Genomic DNA, 21,682 nt, shown 5'->3' on the forward strand with positions numbered 1-21,682 from the left:
TTTGTGCCATCCTTGATTAACATTTTTGGCCAAAATACTAGGTGGAAAAAACGATGAGGACATGGCATGTTAAAAGGATACAGGAACCGGCCGGGCGTGGTGGCTCACGCCTGTAATCCCAGCACTTTGGGAGGCTGAGGCGGGCGGATCATGAGGTCAGGATATGAGACCATTCTGGCTAACAGGGTGAAACCCCATCTCTACTAAAAATACAAAAAATTAGTCAGGCACGGTGGCAGGAGCCTGTAGACCCAGCTACTCAGGAGGCTGAGGCAGGAGAATTGCTTGAACCCAGGAGGTGGAGGTTGCAGTGAGCAGAGATGGCATCACTGCACTCCAGCCTGGGCAGCAGAGGAAGACTCGGTCTCAAAACAACAACGACGACAACAAAAAAAAAGCCAAGCCAGAACAATTTGAGGCACAAAGTAAATAACTATGTATCAGATTATAACTCACAAAATAAATACCCATGAATTCATTACCAGTATAAATGATTAAATAAATAAATGGGAGAGAAGAGACAAGTCTTCCTTATAGGACTTCAATAATACATGCTGAAGAAACGAGAAAAACAGAAAATGACCAGTAGCACTACATTAATAATTGCTGCAATGCTGGGTGTGGTGGCTCACACCTGTAACTCCCACCTACTTGTAAGGCTGAGGTAAAAGGATCACATGAGGCCAGAAGTTCAAGACCAGCCTGAGCAGCACAGCAAGACCCCCATCTCTAAAAATATTTTTTTTCATCAGTTGGGTGTGGTGGTCTATGCCTGTAGTCCCAGCTACTTGAGAGGCTGAGGCAGAAGAATCACTTGAGCCCAGGAGTTTGAGTGAGCCATGAACTCACTACAGCATTCCAACTTGGGCAATACAGTGAGAGCCAGCTCTTAAAAAAAAAAAAAAAAAAAAATTAAGGAAAAACGAAAAAGAAAAAATAATTGCTGCAAGGAAGATTTACTAGATAAATGGTAAGTTAATGGGTAAAACTAAGGGGAAACAGGATATTTGCATGACCTCATCAAAGTATATCCCTCAAAATATTGGCCGGGCATGGTGGCTCACACCTGTACTCCTAGTGCTTTGGGAGGCCAACGCGGGTGGATTGACTGAGCTCAGGAGTTCAAGACCGGCCTGGGCAACACGGTGAAACCCTTTCTCTACTAAAATACAAAAAATTAGCCAGGCATGGTGGCACATGCCTGTAGTTTCAGCTACTTGGGACACTGAGGCAGGAGAATCACTTGAACCTGGGAAGTGGTGGCTGCAGTGAGCCAAGATCACACCACTTCACTCCAGCCTAGGCAACAGAGCGTGAGGCCGTCTCACAAAAAAAAAAAAAAAAAAAATCAGACAAATGCAAACTGGCAGACAACTGACAGACATTCTACAAAATACCTATCAGCACTCTTCAAATGTGTCAAGATCACGAAAAAGGAGGAAAGACTGAGAAACTGTCACAGACTGAAGGTGGCTAACATGGCCTAGAACTAAATACAATATGGTATACTGAATTAGATCCTAGAATAGAAAAAGAATATTAGTGAAAAAATTAGAGAAACCAGATTAAATCTATAGTTTAGTTAACACTGTACCAATATTTATTTCTTAATTTGGACAAAGGTACCATGTATGTAAGATGTTACTATTAGGAGGAGTGAAGGGTATACAAGAACTCTACATTGATTTCACAATTTCGGTAAATCTAAATTTAGTTCAAAATAAAAAGGGTTTTAGAAAAGGTTTTAAAAGGTTTTTATAAAGGTTAAAAAATTATGAGGAGGCCGGGCGAGGCTCAGGCCTGTAATCCCAGCACTTTGGGAGGCTCAGGCAGACGGATCACCTGAGGTAAGGAGTTCGAGACCAGCCTGGCCAACATAGTGAAACCCTGCCTCTACTAAAAATAGAAAATTCGCCAGGCGTGGTGCGAAGCACCTGTAGTCTCAGCTACCTCAGGAGGCTGAGGCAGGAGAATCACTTGAACCTGGGAGGCAGAGGTTGCAGTGAGCTGAGATCGCACCACTGCACTTTAGCCTGGGCAACAGAACGAGACTCCATCTCAAAAAACAAAACAAAACAAAACGAAAAACGACAATCACTTCAAAAAGCTAGCTCATGATATAGATATAATTTTTTTTTTTTTTTAGACGGAGTTTTGCTCTTGTTGCCCAGGCTGGAGTACAATAGCAGGATCTCAGCTAACTGCAACCCCCGCCCCCCGGGTTCAAGCGATTCTCCTGCCTCAGCCTCCTAAGTAACTGGCATTACAGGCATGTGCCACCACACCCAGCTAATTTTGTATTTTTAGTAGAGACAGGGTTTCTTCATGTTGGTCAGGCTGGTCTCAAACTCAGACCTCAGGTGATCCACTTGCCTCGGCCTCCCAAAGTGCTGGGATTACAGGCATGAGCCACCATGCCCGGTCTTTTTTTTTTTTTTTTTGAGACAGAGTCTTGCTCTGTCACCTAGGCTGGAGTGCAATGGCATGATCTCGGCTCACTGCAACCTCCACCTCCCGGGTTCAAGTGCTTCTCCTGCCTCAGTCTCCCGAGTAGCTGGGATTACAGGTGTGTGCCACCACGCCTGGCTAATTTTTGTATTTCAGTAGAGATGGGGTTTCACCATGTTGGCCTGGCTGGTCTCAAACTCCTGACCTCAAGTGATCCACCTGCCTCAGCCTCCCAAAGTGCTAGGATTATAGGCATGAGCCACCACGCCCAGCAACTTACAATATTTTTAAACAATATGAGAGACATTTCACGTTTTCTCAAGTTAAATCTAATCACAAATTGGGCTGGGTTTGTAAAATAAAGCTGCTTTTGAGGTACAAGTATTTCTATTATCAGTGAAATTTTGCTGAACTGCTTGAATTTTATAATACTATGAGCAGATATTATATTTTAATTTTAAAAGTTCACTCTATGAGAAAGCTAAAAACAGTTAAGGCAAGAATGGCATAGAATAAGCCTGGACAGAAAGAAGCAGGCGGAGAGAAATTAACAGTAGGCTTTAACAACTAGATGGTGGGCATCAAATACAGCAACAAGAGAAAAATTACTTTTGCTATCAGTTTTTCCTATAAGTCAACTTTTGGTCTACTTTTGCAATATTGGAGATTCCAACGATAAAACAAAAGCAATAAGGTACAGTAAGGATGAGTTTTATTCTACTCAGTTTGCATGAAGTTAAATGACTGATGACAGGTGCAGGCACGGTAGCTTGGGCCTGTTAATTTCAGCACTTAGGGAGGCTGAGGTTGGAGGATCACTTGAGCCCAAGAGTTCGAGACCAGCTGGGGCAACATAGTGAGAAGCTCCAGCTCTTAAAAAAAATTAAGGAAAAAATGATCAATGACAGGATATGTGAGTTTTTGCTAACATTAGAATCGTCTTTTGCTTAACAGATGGGAAAAAAAAATTGAACTATATATTCAATTACAAATCAGTAAGAGGGCTCACCCCAGAACCCTTGTTTCAAATTTCAGTTTAGAGTTCTATTTCCATTATTTGTTGGCGTGCAAAAATGGCACTGGTACATATATGTACATTTATGATCTGAATATAGTCTTGACGTCTGCTGATGTATGTACCTATGCCATTTTTGTATGCAAGCACTACCATTTCCTATACCTTTTTAAAAAAAGCCTGGTGCAGTGGTGCACACCTGTAGCCCCAGCTACTTAGGAGGCTGAGAGAGGAGGGTAACTTGAGCCCAGGAATTCCAGGTTGCAGTGAGCTAGGATAGAACCACTGCACTTGCTCTAGCTTAGGCAACAGAGTGAGACCCCATGTCTAAATTAAAAATATAAAAATTAAAAGTCACTATTGTGAAAGCATGGAACAATATTTTTTAAATAAAAAGTTAGAAAAACAGATTTTCGGTTCAAAATTCTATTTAGGTAAAATTCTTTTCTTGCCTACAGTACAAAGTAGAGGATGAATCAGCTTGTTTCCGAATCTAACATGCTACTGGAAATTCTAAAACCTCCAAAATAACACTGTTATGTGAAAGGATTACGGAATTTTTTTTTTTAAAGTATAACCTCATTTTTATTTTTTACAAAGTCTTTAGAGGAGCTAGGCATGGCTAGCTCATCTCAGCACTCAGAGGCTGGAGCAGGAAGTCTAAACTGCAAGATTATAATGGATTGATGGTTTCTTCTTTATACCTTTTTAACAACCTGCAATAAGCTTGTATGACTTTTATAACCAGGAAAAAAAAAATGTTATTTGAAAGGAGAAGAAAAGCATTTTATTCAATGACTTAACACCCTTACAAATGTGTTCAGCATATGTAAGCATAGCACACGGATCATAACACAAATTACTTCTAAGTAGGTAGAGTAGGTCAAGGTTGTAAACAGATAGCAATGGCATACTCCCAATACAGCCACAAGTACATGAAGTTAAATTCTGGGTTAAATGAGAATATACTGTTTTCTTCTTTCATGAAATAAAATCTAGATTCTCAGACAAGGTTCACATGTCAATGAACACTTTACAAAAGAAAGCTGTTTGACATTAACCCAACTTTCAATATTCCACCCTTTGGAAACATGCTAAGGAAGAAAAAAAGTCTAACAGCAGAGAACTATAGTGTATAGTTGTATTTGTACAAACAGAAATACAAATTTATACAAACAGAAATACAAACTTTATAATATCAGCTGTAAGTACCTTAGAAAAGGCCTATTCTAAAAAGCGCAATGGAAACTATATTTATTCTCTTTCATCTAGAATGGATTCATTTGCATGACAGGAATTCTTATGGTTTGAATGTATCCTCCGAAGTTCCTGTGTTAGACACTTAATCCCCAATACAACAGTGTAAGGATGCAGAGCCTAATGAGACTCCGCCCTCATGAATGGATTAATGCATTCTCTCAAAAGTGGGTTAGCTTTCTCCTGAGTCACTCTGTTATAAAAGTGAGTTCAAGCCCCTTCGTGCTCTCTGTCTTGACATACTCACTTGCCTTTCTACCTTCCACCATATGATAACAGCACAAAGGCCAGAATCATGCTCTTGAAGTTCCCAGCCTCCAGAACCACAGACCAAATAAACTACTGTTTATACCCAGTCTGTGCTATTCTGTTATAGCAGCAGAAAACAGACTAAGACAGGAATGTTATTTTATCTTCTTCTAAATGTCTTCTTTGAAAATAGCATAAGACTAAGCTCACATATCAAATTTAAAACAAAATTCTGATACACTGGCCAAATAAAGTTTAAGGGAAAACGATCAAGACAACTAAACTACATACTATTTTAATAACCTTGGGGTATAAAATAATAAAAACTTCAGCTGTAATGATCATGTTTGACATATACGTTTCTTCTTCACTCACTTTAAGTACACTCCACAGAACACAATTCAAAACCGACCTTCAGGTTGAAACACTCCTTGCTGGAGACAAGAGGTAAGAACTTTTAGTTAGTTCATATGCTTCTGTACTGTGAATCTTACAGTGAGCACATATTACTTTTATCATTTAAAAAAAAAAAATTAAACAAACCTTCAGCTGTGGACAAGCAGCCTGTCAGTCAATATAAATGGTAAATATGATCAATTACCAGGAATCTGAGAGGGCAATGGTCTTTCTCCAAATTTAAGGAAATAGTCAAGCAATTAAAAAAAAAGTTTCCATTCAGATGAACCATCTTTAAAAAATTGTTCCTATAATCAACCACTAAAATTACATGTTTTTATTTGATATTTAGAGACAACAGATTAATTTTCCAGGTTCCAATACAGTTATGTTTAGAACAGTATTCTAAAAATTCAAAGCTGGCCAGGTGCAGTGAGTCACGCCTGTAATCCCAGCATTTTGGGAGGCCGAAGTGGGTGGATCACTTGAGGCCAAGAGTTCGAAACCAGTCTGGCCAACATGGTAAAACCCCATCTCTGCTAAAAATACAAAAATTAGTCGGACGTGGTAGTGGGCGCCTCTAGTCCCAGCTACTAAGGAGGCTGAGGCAGGGAGAAGAACTGCTTGAACCTGTGAGGCGAGGTTGCAGTGAGCCGATATCATGCCACCGCACTTCAGCCTGGGCAACAGAGTGAGACTCCGTCTCAAAAAAATAAATAAATAAAATAAAAATAAAAATTCAAAGCTGAAATTCTGAAAGAAATTTTGGTAGTGCCAAAGGAAGCAGCAAGTGACACAAGATGACAAAAGGGTAGACAGTCTTTAATCTGCATACGACAAGTATTTGCTGAAAAACACACCAAGAAGGGTGTGTTCAATGTTCTCTACCTCCTTAACTCTCAAAGTCTGCATGCATTTGGACCTGGAAGACCTGTACTTAAATTCAGGCTCTACTGCATGCTAGCTATAGGATCTTGGTGCAAGTTACTCGCTTACCACCATGAGCCTCAATTTCCTCATCTATAAGGTTCAATTAGCACCCACTACCACCCAATTAGGCTTCTTGTCAGGATTATAAATCACGTTTCTGAAACATCTAGCACATACTGTCTGGCACATACAGAAGCACAATAAGTGGCCATGGTTATTTCTCCTTCCTCCTACCAAAACCATGAGGTAACAATACAAATTTCAGAGGTTCGGACAAAAACTTTGAAGCTATTTATCCAAAGCTTCTGTTCAGATTATCGGTGACAAAGGAACACAGGAGTTTACGTATATAACCTAAAGTTAAAGTTTAAAAATTGCCTAACAGTTATAAGTACTATGATCATACAAGTCACAACTCCCAAAGCCTAGTAATGCATAAAACAGTAACATGCTCTGAAAGTGTGCCCTCTACTGCAAGAGAAGGCAGCTCTCTGCTTCATTTGCTTTTCATAGAAAGACATCCATGACTTCTAAGGCTCCAAGTTTAAATACATAACAAGACAGAAAAACTGAGAATGGATACAATTAATTTCAACCCAAGATGTGAAGGATAAAGTTAAAAGCCCATTTATAAATAATACATACCTCACAAACCCTTCTTAAATCCTTCCCCCACCCCCACCCACCACCACCCCCACCCACCACCACCACAAAGACACAGTTTTGCTATGTCACCAAGGCTGAAGTGCAGTGGCGCAATCACAGCCCACGGCAGCCTCCAACTTCTGGGCTCAAGCAACCCTCTTGCCTCGGCCTCTCGAGTAGCTGGGACCACAAGTACACCGACCACACCTGGCTATTTATTTAGTTTTTTAGTTTTTTTTGAGACAGGGTCTTCATATGTTGCCCAGGTCTCAAAATCCTGGCCTCAGGCAATCCTCCCACCTCAGACTCCCGAGTGGCTGGGACTACAGGTGCACACCACCACACCTAGCTAATTTTTTAATTTTTTGTAGAGAGGGGATCTTACTAGGTTGCCCAGGCTGATCTGAACTCCTCGCCTCAAGCAATCCTCCTGCCTCAGCCTCCCAAAGTGCTAGGATTATAGGCATGACCCACCACACCAGGCCTCCAATCATGAATTCTTAAAGTAACTGACCACAAAATGTTAGTGCCAAATTACTTGACTAAAATTTTTTTTTCTTTTTTTTTTTTTTTTGAGATAGGCTGTCACTCTGTCACCTAGGCTAGAGCACAGTGGTGCAATCTCGGCTCACTGCAACCTCCACCTCCCAGGCTCAAGCAATCCTCCTATTTCAGCCTCCCAAGTAGCTGGGACCATAGGCGCATGCCACCATGCCCAGCTAGTTTTTTTTTTTTTTGGTAGAGACGAGGTTTTACCATGTTGCCCAGGTTGGTCTCAAACTCCTGAGCTCAAGCGATTTACCCACCTCAACCTCTGAAAGTGCTAAGATTACAGGAGTGAGCCACCACAACCAATCTAAAATGTTAAATTCTTAGAAGTAACCACACGTAGTAAAGCAGAAAGAGCCTACTTGTACTGTGACATCCAAGCCTTTGAGTTAAAATTCCAATTCAGCTGCTTACTTTGAATGCCATTGGGCAAGTCATTTAACTCTTCTCTGTCTCTGTTTCCTTGTTTGTAAAACTAGGACATTTTCTTCACAGGATTATTGTGACAGTTAAGGGAAATAATGTACACATAAACTTTCCGGCTGGTTTTGTAAAACTAGGACATTTTCTTCACAGGATTATTGTGATGGTTAAGGGAAATAATGTACACACATAAACTTTCTGGCTGATGGGAACCCAGTTCTGCTGACCCCACCCAGACAAACATCTAGTGTTCTGGAGTCCTTTGGGAGCTCTGTTCCTCTCCAGTTGAATCAACATAACTAAAACTTTCTGTTAACAGAAATTATAGGCCCCTTCCCCAAATCTTTCGCACTATTTTGCCATGCTGTTTCGTAAACATATCACAATATTTAACTTGTATTAATCGTTATATTGATTATGTTTGTTTGAACATGAGTCATTTTCTTAACTAATTTGTAAGCCCCTGGAGCACAGTCCATGTTTTTTTTTTTGGAGACGGAGTCTTGCTCTGTCGCCCAGGCTGGAGTGCAGTGGCACGATCTTGGCTCACTACAAGCTCCGCCTCCCAGGTTCTCGCCATTCTCCTGCCTCAGCCTCCCGAGTAGCTGGGACTACAGGCGCCTGCCACCATGCCTGGCTAATTTTTTGTATTTTTTAGTAGAGACGGGGTTTCGCTGTGTTAGCCAGGATGGTCTGGATCTCCTACCCTCGTGATCCACCCGCCTTGGCCTCCCAAAGTGCGGGGATTACAGGCCCGGCCACAGTCCATGTTTTGTAATTTAAAACAAGCAACAACAAAAGTTTTTAAAAAACAGGAAAAAAAACTCGACTCTTAGTATACTCTGATGATAGAAAAGGGCTATTTTCCTTTTTTGTTTGTTTTTTTTTTGAGACAGTTTTTTGCTCTGTCGCCTAGGCTGGAGTGCAGTGGCACAATCTCGGCTCACTGCAACCTCTGCCTTCAGGGTTCAAGCAATTCTCCTGCCTCAGCCTCCTGAGTAGCTGGGACTACAGGCATGTGCCGCCACACTCAGCTGATGTTTTGTATTTTAGTACAGACAGGGTTTCACCATGTTTCCCAGGATGGTCTCGAACTCCTGAGCTCAGGCAATCCATCCGCCTCGGCCTCCCAAAGTGCTGGGACTACAGGTGTGAGCCCCCCCGCCCAGCCAAAAGGGCTATATTCTTTACCAAGCCTTCCTCCAAGATAAAATTCTCCATGTGTGTACCTTTGCATGTATGTATGGGCAACCACAACTTTTGAGATGGAGTCTCGCCCAGGCTGGAGTGCAGTGGCGCGATCTCGGCTCACTGCAAGCTCTGCCTCCCGGGTTCACACTACTCTCCTGCCTCAGCCTCCCAAGCAGCTGGGACTATAGGCGCCCGCCACCACGCCCAGCTAATTTTTTGTATTTTTAGTAGAGATGGGGTTTCACCATGTTGGCCAGGATGGTCTCGATCTCCTGACCTCGTGATCCGCCCTCCTCGGCCTCCCAGAGTGCTGGGATTACAGGCGTGAGCCACCGCACCGGGCCTGGGTTTGTTTTTTAATAACAAATTTTTAATGTAGAAAAGGCCAGGTACGGCCGGGCGCGGTGGCTCAAGCCTGTAATCCCAGCACTTTGGGAGGCCGAGACGGGCGGATCGCGAGGTCAGGAGATCGAGACCATCCTGGCTAACACGGTGAAACCCCGTCTCTACTGAAAAATACGAAAAACTAGCCGGGCGAGGTGGCGGGCGCCTGTAGTCCCAGTTACTCGGGAGGCTGAGGCAGGAGAATGGCGTGAACTTGGGAGGCGGAGCTTGCAGTGAGCTGAGATCCGGCCATTGCACTCCAGCCTGGGCGACAGAGCGAGACTCCATCTCAAAAAAAAAAAAAAAAAGAAAAAGAAAAGGCCAGGTACAGTGGCTCATGCCTGTAATCCCAGCATGTTGGAAGGTCAAAGAGGGAAGATCGCTTGAGCTCAGGAATTCAAAACCAGCCTGATCAACATGTGAAACTCAGTCTCTACAAAAAGAAAAAAGAAAAAAAAAAAAATACAAAAACTGCCAGGTATGGGCATGTGCCTGTAGTCCTAATTACTCCAGAGGCTGAGATGGGAGGATCACCAGAGCCTGGGAAGTCGAGGCTGCAGTAAGCCGTGATCTCACCACTGTACTCCAGCCTAGGTGACAGGGTTAGACCCTGTCTCAAAAATAAAAAGTTCTTGACGCCTGGTGTGGTGGCTCACACCTATAATGCCAGCACTTTGGGAGGCCGAGGCAGGCAGATCACCTGAGGTCAGGAGTTAGAGACCAGCGTGGTCAACATGGCGAAACCCCATCTCTACTAAAAATACACAAAATTAGCTGGACATGGTGGTAGGCGCCTGTAATCCCAGCTACTCAGGAGGCTGAGGCAGGAGAAACACTTGAACCTGGGAGGCAGAGGTTACAATGATCCGAAATCGAGCCCCACTACACTCCAGCCTGGGTGACAGAGCTAGATTCTGTCTCAAAAAACCAAAAACAAAAACAAAAAGCCTATCAGAATGAATCAAATCATATATAAACTAGCACCCAGAACCTGACCAAATACAAAGAGAAGTGTGATTCACTGCTTAAATTAAATTAGAACACTTGTGTTAGTAGAGAATAAGGTCAACCTGGCGCAGTGGTTCACAATTCTAATCCCAGCACTTTGGGAGGCTAAGGTAGGAGGATTGCTTGAGCCGAGACAAGCCTGGGTAACATGGAGAGAGCCTGTCTCTCTAAAAAAAAAAAAAAAAAAAAAAAAAAAAATTAGTTAATTAAAAAATAAAAATAAAAGAGAGAGTAAGTTAGCTCAGCTCAAAAGAGCCTGGTGAAAATGCCTAATTTGGAGTTCAGATTTCACTAGCTTTAGTAAGTAATGAATCCAACTGCTCTTCATCAGGATAGATGCTAACCACCAATCTACACATAAAGCACTACATAATTATCCACATTATATATTTCACAAAATTGTTTCAAATGGCCTTTTATAAATGTAGCTATTTGACTATTTTTATAAATTTCATCTAACCCACTTTAAGACTAACATCTTTTTTTTTTTTTGAGACGAAGTCTCGCTCTGTTGCCCAGGTTGGAGTGCAGTGGCTGGATCTCAGCTCACGGCAAGCTCCGCCTCCGGGGTTTACGCCATTTTCTTGCTTCAGCCTCCCGAGTAGCTGGCACTACAGGCGCCCGCCACCACACCCGGCTAGTTTTTTTGTATTTTTTTAGTAGAGACAGGGTTTCACCATGTTAGCCAGGATGGTCTCGATCTCCTGACCTCATGATCCACCCGTCTCGGCCTCCCAAAGTGCTGGGATTACAGGCTTGAGCCACCGCGCCCGGCCAAGACTAACATCTTAAACTCCACATTTTAAAACTCGAATTAGGCCGGGAACAGTGGCTCATGCCTGTAATCCCAGAACTCTGGGAGGCCGATGTGGAAGGATCACGAGGTCAGGAGTTTGAGACCAGCCTGGCCAACAAGGTGAAACTCCATCTTTACTGTAAATACAAAAATTAGCTGGGCGTGGTGGCGCAGCCTGTAATCCCAGCTACTTTGGAGGCTGAGGCAGGAGAATCCCTTGAACCTGGGAGGTGGAGGTTGCAGTGAGCCAAGATTGCGCCACTGCACTCCAGCCTGGGCAACAAAGCGAGACCTTGTCTCAAAAAAAAAAAACAAAAAAAAACAACAAAAAAAAACTCAAATTAGTTTGGGATACCAGATTTAAAGCTAAGCTTTGTCACTCTCACATTTTCACATTTTAATACTGATAATGACAGTTAACATTCTCTTTTCTGTTTTCAATCTCCTAAATTAAGTATTCTTAATCTGAGGTTCATGAACAGACTTGGTGTGAACCGCCTATAACTTTATGCAAAATGTTATGAGTATACAGACACAAAGGGAGCAGATGCATTAAATGTAATGTGGGTATGGCTACATGGCCATAAATGGTTTAAATGTAACTGTCCCAAATCAAGATACTAGAAAATATCTATACACAGAGTAGAAAGGACAAAGAGTAATTCCACTTAAGTACTATTGTTATACAAAGGAAATACATTCAGAGAAATTAAATTCATCATTGTTCTTGGAAAACATTAAATAATTCATTGAGTTTCACTGTTGATGATCACTAGTTCGAGGTGCAGACTGTACAAAATGCCCTATGTAAAGACCACAGATGGCCGAGTGAGGCAGGTCACACCTGTAATCCCAACACTTTGAGAGGCTCAGGCGGGAGGATCACTGGAGTCCAGGTGTTCGAGACCAGGATAGGCAACATACTGACGTATCATCGCTTAAAAAAAAATTAGGCATGGTGCCAGCTACTCAGGAGGCTGACAGAGAAGGATCACTAGAGTCCAGGAGGTTGAGACTGCAGTGAGCCATGACTGTGCTACCACACTACAGTCTGGGAGACAGAGATAGACCCTGTCTCGGGGAAAAAAAAAAAATAGCCAAGTGGCTGGCACTGAGAGTAAGTGCTAAATAGTACCCAGTATTATTAAAAAGTGATGTTTCCAAAAGAATGGTCCCTCTTGTGAATAAAGGCATGCATATGTAACACTACTTGTCCTAATTAGGAAATCTACAAGCATAGAACACAGTAAACTTAACTGCAACCTATCACAACCTTGGATTTAATAAAGCAGTGTAGGGTGTTCCAGTCAGCTGAGCCAACCTGTCACAAAAGGACCAAGGAAAACTTTATTTCCTACTTCTTCCGTACCCTATTTCTCACATGTTTCAGTCAGTCAACAAACTAACAACAGTTCTCTGGCTCCTCAGGACCATTTTTTCCCCCTAATATCATTCCACCATTACCCTATTTATAATCTGCAACACTCCCAGGGTGGTCCCAAAGAAAGGCCAAGACCTAAATTTTCTTCCCTAAATTACATTCCAGATATCAAAGCAGTAATCTCAGCTCCACCTTCTATAGGGAAACAAAGGAATAGTCTAATTGCTCCCCTCTCCCTCTAAAGGGAGGGGGGAGTCTGGGCATTTTGCCTAATTCTCAAAGGAAAATTCCAAAATGTAGTGCCGACAAAGTGGTAAAAAGCTGATAAGCAGCTGAACATAGTGGCTCACGCCTGTAATCCTAGAACTTTGGGGGACCAAGACAGGCGGATCACCTGAGGTCAGGAGTTGGAGATCAGCCTGGCCAACATGGTGAAACCTCATCTCTACTAATACAAAAATTAGGTGGCCGCGGTGGTGGGAGGAGGCTGAAGCAGGAGAAATGCTTGAACCTGGGAGGTAGAGGTTGCAAATGAGCCAAGATCACGCCACCTGTATTCCAGCCTGGGTGACACTGCGAGACTGTCTCAAAAAAAAAAAAAAGCTGGTAAGCTACGCATTTAAAATACCTCATGCACTGGCACACTACACCCATTTTCAGTTTTTCTTCATCTTAAGACACTCAGCCAAGCATGGGGCTCATGTCTATAATCCCAGCATTTTGGGCAGCTGAGGCAGGTGGATCTCTTGAGACCAGGAATTTGAGACCAGCCTGGGGCAACATATTGAAATCCCGTCTCTACAAAAAATACAAAAAAAAAAAAAAAAATAGCCAGGTGTGGTGGCATGCGCTTGTAGTCTCAGCTACTCAGGAGGCTGAGGTGGGAGGATCACTGAAACCTGGCTAGGAGTTGGAGGCTGTAGTAAGCTATATGCATCACTGCACTGTAGCCTGGGTGACAAAGTCAGACCCTGTATCTCAAAAAATAGACACTCAGGCCAGGCGCGGTGGCTCACACCTGGAATCTCAGCACTTTGGGAGGCCGAGGTGGGCGGATCACAAGGTTAGGAGATCGAGACCATCCTGGCTAACACGGTGAAACCCTGTCTCTAGCAAAAAAATGCAAAACTTTAGTCAGGCGTGGCAGCAGGCACCTGTAGTCCCAGCTAATCGGGAGGCTGAGGCAGGAGAATGTTGTAAACCCGGGAGGCAGAGTTGCAATGAGCCAAGGCCGTGCCACTGCACTCCAGCCTGGGCAACAGAACAAGACTCTGTCTCAAAAAAAAAAAAAAAAAAAAGTTATTCTTTACTATCCAAAATAAAACTTAACTATTGCAACTACAAACAGTGAAACCATCACATAGGTATAGTCAAAACTACCCAGGAGAGAAAACACACGCACATACACAACACACAGTCAACAGATTGCTATGGAATGTGAATACAGCAGGAGGTTAGCACATACGTAAATTATTAAGATTGCTTCCAGAATTAAAAAGACCAAGATATCTGAGAAATAAAATTACTCAGAAAGCAAAATTCCCTTTAAAAGCCAAGTAGCAGCTGGGCACGTGGCTCACACCAGTAATCCCAGTACTTTGGCTGAGGTGGGCGGATCACGAGGTCAGAAGTTTGAGACCAGCCTGGCCAACATAGTGAAATCCCGTCTCTACTAAAACTACAAAAATTAGCCAGGTGTGGTGGCACACACCTGTACTCCCAGCTACTCGGGAGGCTGAGGCGGGAGAATCACTTAAACCTGGAGGGCGGAGGTTGCAGTGAGCCGAGATCGTGCCAACACACTCCAGCGACAAAGTGAGACTCTGTCTCAAAAAGAAAAAAAAAAGAAGCCAAGTAGAGAACTGGCAAGGGAAGATTTGATTTTGAAGCACTTCCATCTTTAAGACAACGTAAAAAATAAAATAAAATAAAATATTTGATGGTTAAAAACTGTCCAACATCCCTTAATTTGATGAAAACGGAAAATGTTTATTTTTTTTTTATTTATTTATTTTGAGACGGAATCTCACTCTGTCACCCAGGCTGGAGTGCGGTGGCCAATCTCGGCTCACGGCAACCTCCTCCTACCGGATTCAAGCGATTCTCGTCTCAGCCTCCCAGCCTCCCAGCCTCCCAGCCTCCCGAGTAGCTTGGGACTACAAGCGCACACCACCGCGCCTAGCTAATTTGGTGTTTTTAGTAGAGGCAGGGTTTTGCCACATTGGCCAGGCTGGTCTAGAACTGACCAAGTGATCCGCCTGCCTCGGCCTCCCAAAGTGCTATTACAGGTGTGAGCCACCTCACCCAGCCGAAAGGGGGAAGTTTTTAAATGCAAAATTTCAGGCTGGGCATGGTGACCCACCCAGTGCTTCGGAAGGATCGCTTGAGGCCAGGAGTTTGAGACCAGCCTGCACAACATAGGAGGCCCAGTCGCTACAAAAAAATTTTTAACATGAAATTTCAGTTCTTATCTTCATTTATTTTATTTTATTTTGAGACAGAGTCTTGCTCTGTTGCCCAGGCTAGAGTGCAGTGGCGTGATCTTAGCTCACTGCAACCTCCGCCTCCAGGGTTCAAGAGATTCTCCTGCCTCAGCTTCCCAAGCAGCTGGGACTACACGAAGACACAACCACACCCAGCTAATTTTTCTATGTTTAGTAGAGACGGGGTTTTGCCATGTTGGCCAGGCTGGTCTCAAACTCTTGACTTCAGATTTTGCCATGTTGGCCAGGCAGGTCTCAAACTCCTGACCTCAGGTGATCCACCGCCTGGGTCTCCCAAAGTACTGTGATTATAGGCAGGAGCCACTGTGCCGGGCCTCAGTTCTTATCTTTTAATGATCCTACAAGATCATCTCATCATCTCATTCACACAAAATTCTCAATATATATATTTTTAAAGGTTCTATACAACTACTGAAAAATTACCGAAGAATTACAGATGTTGATATTCTATAGACATTAAAAAATCATATTCTATAAAAAGAATACTAGTTATCTTTCTTCTATAAACTTTTCTGAGTTTTTCAAACCACCACCAAAAGTCACAAAGGCAACCTGATTTCACTTTCAAACACTTAAGTTTTTAAAAACATTATTTGAAACACAATGCAAGAAAAAAAAAAAAGGTCAAATGTTTCTTGAGTCTAACATGAAAGGAGAGCAAAGTCTGAAAGACTGATAACATTTTGAGAGATTCTGGAGCCATGATATACTTAAGGGGATGGGGACTAAAAATAAAGTAATCGAACTTTTTCTGCATTAAAGAATTATAGTTGATCCAAGTAGACTACTATATTTCTTCCTACTATAGTTAGCTGGTATACTGAAGACAGGTACACATGCTTTATTCTTAACACATTCCTTAAAGATGAAGCAATCAAAATTATTTTCTTGACACCAAAAAAATCCACTAAAAGCCAGTGGATTATGGAAAATGTTATAATAATCATCATGGGAATAATGTTAAGTATTTCTTTCTCTTTTTTTTTTTTTTTTTTTTTGAGAAGGAATCTCACTCTGTCTCCCAGGCTGGAGTGCAGTGGCATGATCTCAACTCACTGCAGCCTCCACCTCCCAGGTTCAAGCGATTCTCCTGCCTCAGGTTCCCGAGTAGCTGGGATTACAGGCGTGCACCACTACACCCGGTTAACTTTTTTATTTTTAATAGAGGCAGTGTCTCACCATGACCAGGCTGGTCATGAACTCCTGACCTCAAATGATCCACCCACCTCGGCCCCCCATAGTGCTGAGATTACAGGTGTGAGCCACTGCTCCTGGCCATGTTAAGCATTTCTTAATGTGCTGAAATAATCACTGCCTGCTTCAAAACGTAGCTCAAAAAAAATCCATATTTTTCTTCAGATCCTCAAAAAAAAAGCTTTGACGGCCCTTTCTATCTACTTTTTTAACTGTTCAGATTATACTTTCAATTGCTTTTTTTTTTTTTGAGACAAGTCTTGCTCTGTTGCTCAGGCTGGAGTGCAATGGTGTGATTCAGCTCACAGGAACCTCCACCTCCCAGGTTCAAGAGATTCTCCTGCCTCAGCCTCCCAAGTAGCTGGGATTACAGGCACCAGCCGCCACACCTGAATAATTTTTTGTATTTTTAGTAGAGATGGGGTTTTGCCATATTGGCCAGGCTGGTCTTGAACTCCTGACCTCAGGTGATCCACCTGCCTCGGCCTAACCAATATCTCTTTAGTAGAGATGGCTGGGTACTCTATACAAAAATTAACTGGTTATGGTGGCACATGCCTGTAATCCCAGCTAATCGGGAGACCACGGCAGGAGAATCGCTTGAACCCGGGAGGCAGAGATTGCAGTGAGCCAAGATTGCACCATTGCACTCCAGCCTGGGCAAGAGAGTGAGACTCCATCTCAAAACAAACAAAAAGAAAAGAAAACAGAAAAAAAAAAAAAATGGCCAGGCGCAGTGGCTCAGGCCTGTAATCCCAAAACTTTGGGAGGCCAAGGCCTGGACAACAGAGCAAGACTCCATCTCAAAAAAAAAAAAAACAAACAAACAAACAAAAAAGTAATACAGCTACCAACCCTTATGTAAACCAATATAAATCTAAAAATTCTGTTGCTTCAGAATCTTTTTTCTCAAGATTCCATTTTCACTACCAAATTTAGCAGCACCCATAACACAGATTATAAATTTCTAAAAGAAACAATATAAATTAGTAATGATAAACCAAAGTAAGTTAAGGAACATCTGGAGTAGATTTATAAACATTGGCTAATATACTATTGTTAAGTTACTAAGATAACATACTGGAAGCAGGAAAAGCATCCACCCATTAAAGTTTTAATTGAAGAGAAAGCATAAGACTTTGGAGTTTGGAACAAGATGTTAAAAACGAATGAACTTGTACTTTAGTGATCAACAAAGAAAGAACTTTTCTTTCTTTCCTTTATTTTCCAACTTTTCTCTAATTACTTTTACAAAGATAACAAGCTCCATTAAAACAAAAAGAAACCGCTAAAGTCAGATAGCTGAAAATCTGATTGCTCACTGCCCTTGTGACCTCCCCTAATAAAATATCCCTCACTTCCTCTCACCCTCCTAAGTAATTTTCACTAACACTTTTGCAAAGGTTTTCCCAAATTCCTGTATTATTTTACTAGACAGTCTAGAATACAAAGATAGTAGGCCAGATACTCATATATTTGATTCCAGAAAAAAATATAAAAACTGTTTCTGGGTTTGATCCTGTTGAAGTCAGTCTTCAAAAGAAAGGATGATTTGACACCGTATTTACTTATTAATTACTGTCATTGCCATTTATGAGCCATTCCTCCTCCTCCTCCTCCTTGAAAATTCCTCCTCACTCCCTCTGTTCCTCCAAATCTAATTGCTGACAATTCCCTTTCAGGTCTCTTTTCTATAAAGTCTTTCAAAACCCAGGTAGCCAATCACAACCCACCATTCCCCTGAACTCCTGTTGCTTTCATCCATGCCATATATCTGGAATTTGCTGTATCTACTGGTATTCGACATGTATAAAACCTACTTCTGCCGGGCGCGGTGGCTCACGCCTGTAATCCCAACACTTTGGTAAGCTGAGGCGGGCAGATCACCTCGGGAGTTTGAGACCAGCCTGACCAACACGGAGAAACCCCGTCTCTACTAAAAATACAAAATTTGCTGGGCGTGGTGGCACATGCCTGTAATCCCAGCTACTCAGGAAGCTGAGGCAGGAGAATCACTTGAATCCAGGAGGCGGAGGTGCCCATGAGGCAAGATTTGCGCCATTGCACTCCAGTATGGGCAACAAGATTGAAACTCCCTCTCAAAAAAAAAATTTATTTTTTTTTCTTTATTTTTTTTTTTTTTTTTGAGACGGAGTCTTGCTCTGTAGCCCAGGCTGGAGTGCAGTGGCCCGATCTTGGCCCACTGCAAGCTCCGCCTTCTGGGTTCCCGCCATTCTCCTGCCTCAGCCTGAGTAGCTGGGGCTACAGGCGCCCACCACCACGCCCGGCTAATTTTTTTGTATTTTTAGTAGAGGCGGGGTTTCACCGTGTTAGCCAGGATGGTCTCCATCTCCTGACCTCGGGATCCGCCCGCCTTGGCCTCCCAAAGTGCTGGGATTACTGACCTGAGCCACGGCGCCCGACCTATATCTAAACTTCTTAAATGCAAGGATTATATTTCTAAATCCTAGTACTAATAGAATGCCTTTCATGAAAATGATGCATACAACCTGAAGAATGCTCATACAGTTTTCAAAATTCTTTTATATACATTTGAATTTCACCACTACCCTGACAGGAATAATGACTCCAATTATCCTATTTTACAAAAGGGGAAAAAAATTCAGAGGCTGAGTAACTTGTCAAAGTTCTCGACTAATCTTGAAGATTTATTTACAGTAATAAACATACATATATATAGCAAATTCAGAAAATTTCCTGAACAGTAGAGGTCTATAAACCTCGATGAAGCAGTAAATCCATGTTCTTTATTGTTACCAAGAAAACTACTAAATTAAGAACCTCAAGCTCAACTCCATTCAACTGTGCAAAACCAACTTTGTCCTTGGAGCCCTTGAAAAAAAAAACTTGTTTTAAACTGTCAACACAGCAAATGTCACTACAACAACACTATCCTTAACTTCTAAAGCATGAAATTCTAATAAAATACTATGGTTTCTGTATAGTGCAAAACATTTCAGCATCAAGCCACAGTATTACAAAACTTGAGGAAAGCATTTTGCAAGAGCCATGTGACACACATATGACAGTCAGCTAAACTGGTGAGTGGACCTTTTGGGGGAAATGTTTAGCAGTAATTGACCAAAGCAGCAGATAAACTCAACTTTTACAACAAATACTGATTTTCCCCCATCCCTCAAAGGCCTTTGACACTGAAAAGGAATACCAATTCGGTCTCTTACAATTATTCATTACTTTACATACATGTAAACTGTAGAGGAAATTTTTAAATGGCCACTGAGGAGAGCCCAACAAACTCTACCCAAAGGAAGTGAACACCAGTTCCCAGGAAAGGTGCCAGGTGTGTCACATCTGCTGTGGTGACTTCTTGAGTAAGCAAGAAAAAGAAATGCATTAACTTTTCATGACACGTCATGGAACCTCATTCCCTATCTGCAAGCATCCAAGCAGGTAATCTAAAACTACATACAGATCTATCATAGGTCCCATTCGTTTCTCTTTCAACTTGACAGCAAGCTTCCTTTAATCTGCGAGTATCAGAAACACATTCCTTGGCTTTAGTTGTTTTTTTGGGTTTTTTTTCCCTTGACCTACAGAAGACAAAATGACTTAGGTGTCCTCTTTAAAAAAAAAAAAAAAAAAAAAATCTCACAAATGCCCAGGTTTTTAGGAGGGCAATGGACCCGGCGAGCTCTTAAAGAACTCGTTCAAGACACAACTCAAAAAGAGAACTAAAAAATGTTCAGTTGCTTCTCCCTATCTACTCATTCCCCTCAATCCCACGCAGTCCCGAAAAGCATCCATATTACCTGAAACCTGGCGGGGAAGATGGAAGAAGAGAGAGCCAACAAGCTCAGGATTTACAAGTAAAGCTGGTTTCCACCCCGAGGATCCTGACAGCTCCGCAGAGTGCGGGCGCAGGGTCTGCCAGTGCCCTCTAGAAGGGTTCTCCCACCCCATCTCCTCCTCTTAGAAACAAGTCCTCCTTCAAAAGTCACTGCCTCCGAGACAAGCTACCTCTTCACACCGCCCCAGGCCCCTGGGCAGACTTCCTCAGCACCCGCCCCGCAGTCAGGCCCTCCAACCTGACCCGGTCCAGGCCCGGGCGGCTCACCCCTCCGACCCGACCCCTCCCCCGCCCGGCCGCCCCTCCGCGTCAGACAATGGGGCCCGACTCCCGGCCGCCAGCCTCTCCTGACCCATCACCCTAGCCTCACCCCAGCCGATGCCCCGACTTCCGCCCCAACCCTCCTCGCCCCCTTTAAAATCCCCCAAGCTGGCCCACGGACGCAGCCGACCGGTGCTCTCCTGAACTCACTATTCGGGATTCATGCTGGACATGTCACTGCAGCTGCCGCCGCCGCCACCGCCGCCCTTGCTGCCGCAGCCGCCGCCTTGACTCTCCGCGCCACGGGTAATCGAAAGAAAGGAATGAGATAGGCTGTTCCGGGAGAGCAAACGTCTTCCCCTACTCTGTCCCCTAGAACACAATCAGCAGCCGCCGCCACTCAGCTATCGCTTCCACCCAAAATGGCCGCCGGCGAACCAGGAAATAGGGAAGCCTTAGACCGAGGGGCCTTTACACAGCCCAGAGGGCGGCCGCACCGCCTGGCATGCCGGGAAAGGGAGTCGTGAGTGCGGCTACGCGAGCTGAGGATAGGCAGTGAGGCGCGGAGGCCAGGACTCAGCTTCCCGCCAAGCGCCGCGCCTCTGGAGCATGCGTACTTGAAGGGTTGTCGTCCGCCCCATTCCCCACTCCCTCACCTCCCCACCCTCCGCCCCTCCCTGCTCCCCTCCCCTCTGACTCGCTGGCTAGGACTTCGCTCGGACTCCCCCTGGCGGATTGGCTAAGGCCGAGCGGCCCTGGTGATGTCATCAGTGAGACGTGGCAGCCGGGCGAGTCAGCGCCCCACGGAGGAGGGGGCGGAGAGGGGCGGAGGGTGGTGCAGGCGGCCGACGGAGGCTGGGGGTCGGGGGAGGCAAAGGACCGGAGGGAGTGGTCAAACTGAGGGACTGCCGGGGTGCGGGAGTGGAGAGGGGGCCGGGGGACACGCGTGTCGGCTCTTGCCTCCCGTGCCACTTTTGCTGACCTGACCAGCTTGAGGCTTGCGCCACCCTGGTGGCACTGGTTGGAGGCTGGTCGGAGGACGTCCGCTCTAAGGACAGAAGGGAAGTCAAGGGGCTCCCTGGACAGCACGGAGCAGTTCTTTCACTTCTCGTCACTCACCCAGACCCACCTCTATTCGGTCATCGTCCATTATTGGCCCCGCGCACTACCATTTTCTTATTGGATTTCTTCCCATTCTTACTGTGCCCCGCTCTCGTCAGCC

The 21,682-nt window shown here is 43.8% G+C and overlaps 1 protein-coding gene across 3 annotated transcripts in view; it reads right to left on the reverse strand.

Moving 5' to 3' along the window:
* RAB1A (RAB1A, member RAS oncogene family) overlaps positions 1-20,988 on the reverse strand; it is a 45,014-nt gene extending 24,026 nt beyond the window's left edge. For 2 of the 3 annotated variants that reach the window (XM_007970436.3, XM_007970437.3), the window contains exon 1: positions 20,671-20,910. In XM_007970436.3, coding sequence (XP_007968627.1) covers positions 20,671-20,693 — 23 coding nt within the window. In that variant the 5' untranslated portion in view covers positions 20,694-20,910. Of the gene's footprint in view, positions 1-20,670 lie in introns of all 3 variants that reach the window. The other variant, XM_007970435.3, reaches the window with a different exon arrangement.
* Positions 20,989-21,682: the final 694 nt, after the last annotated feature.

The sequence above is a fragment of the Chlorocebus sabaeus genome, chromosome 14 (assembly GCF_047675955.1).
Source record: "Chlorocebus sabaeus isolate Y175 chromosome 14, mChlSab1.0.hap1, whole genome shotgun sequence".
NCBI classification, from domain to species: Eukaryota; Metazoa; Chordata; class Mammalia; order Primates; family Cercopithecidae; genus Chlorocebus; species Chlorocebus sabaeus.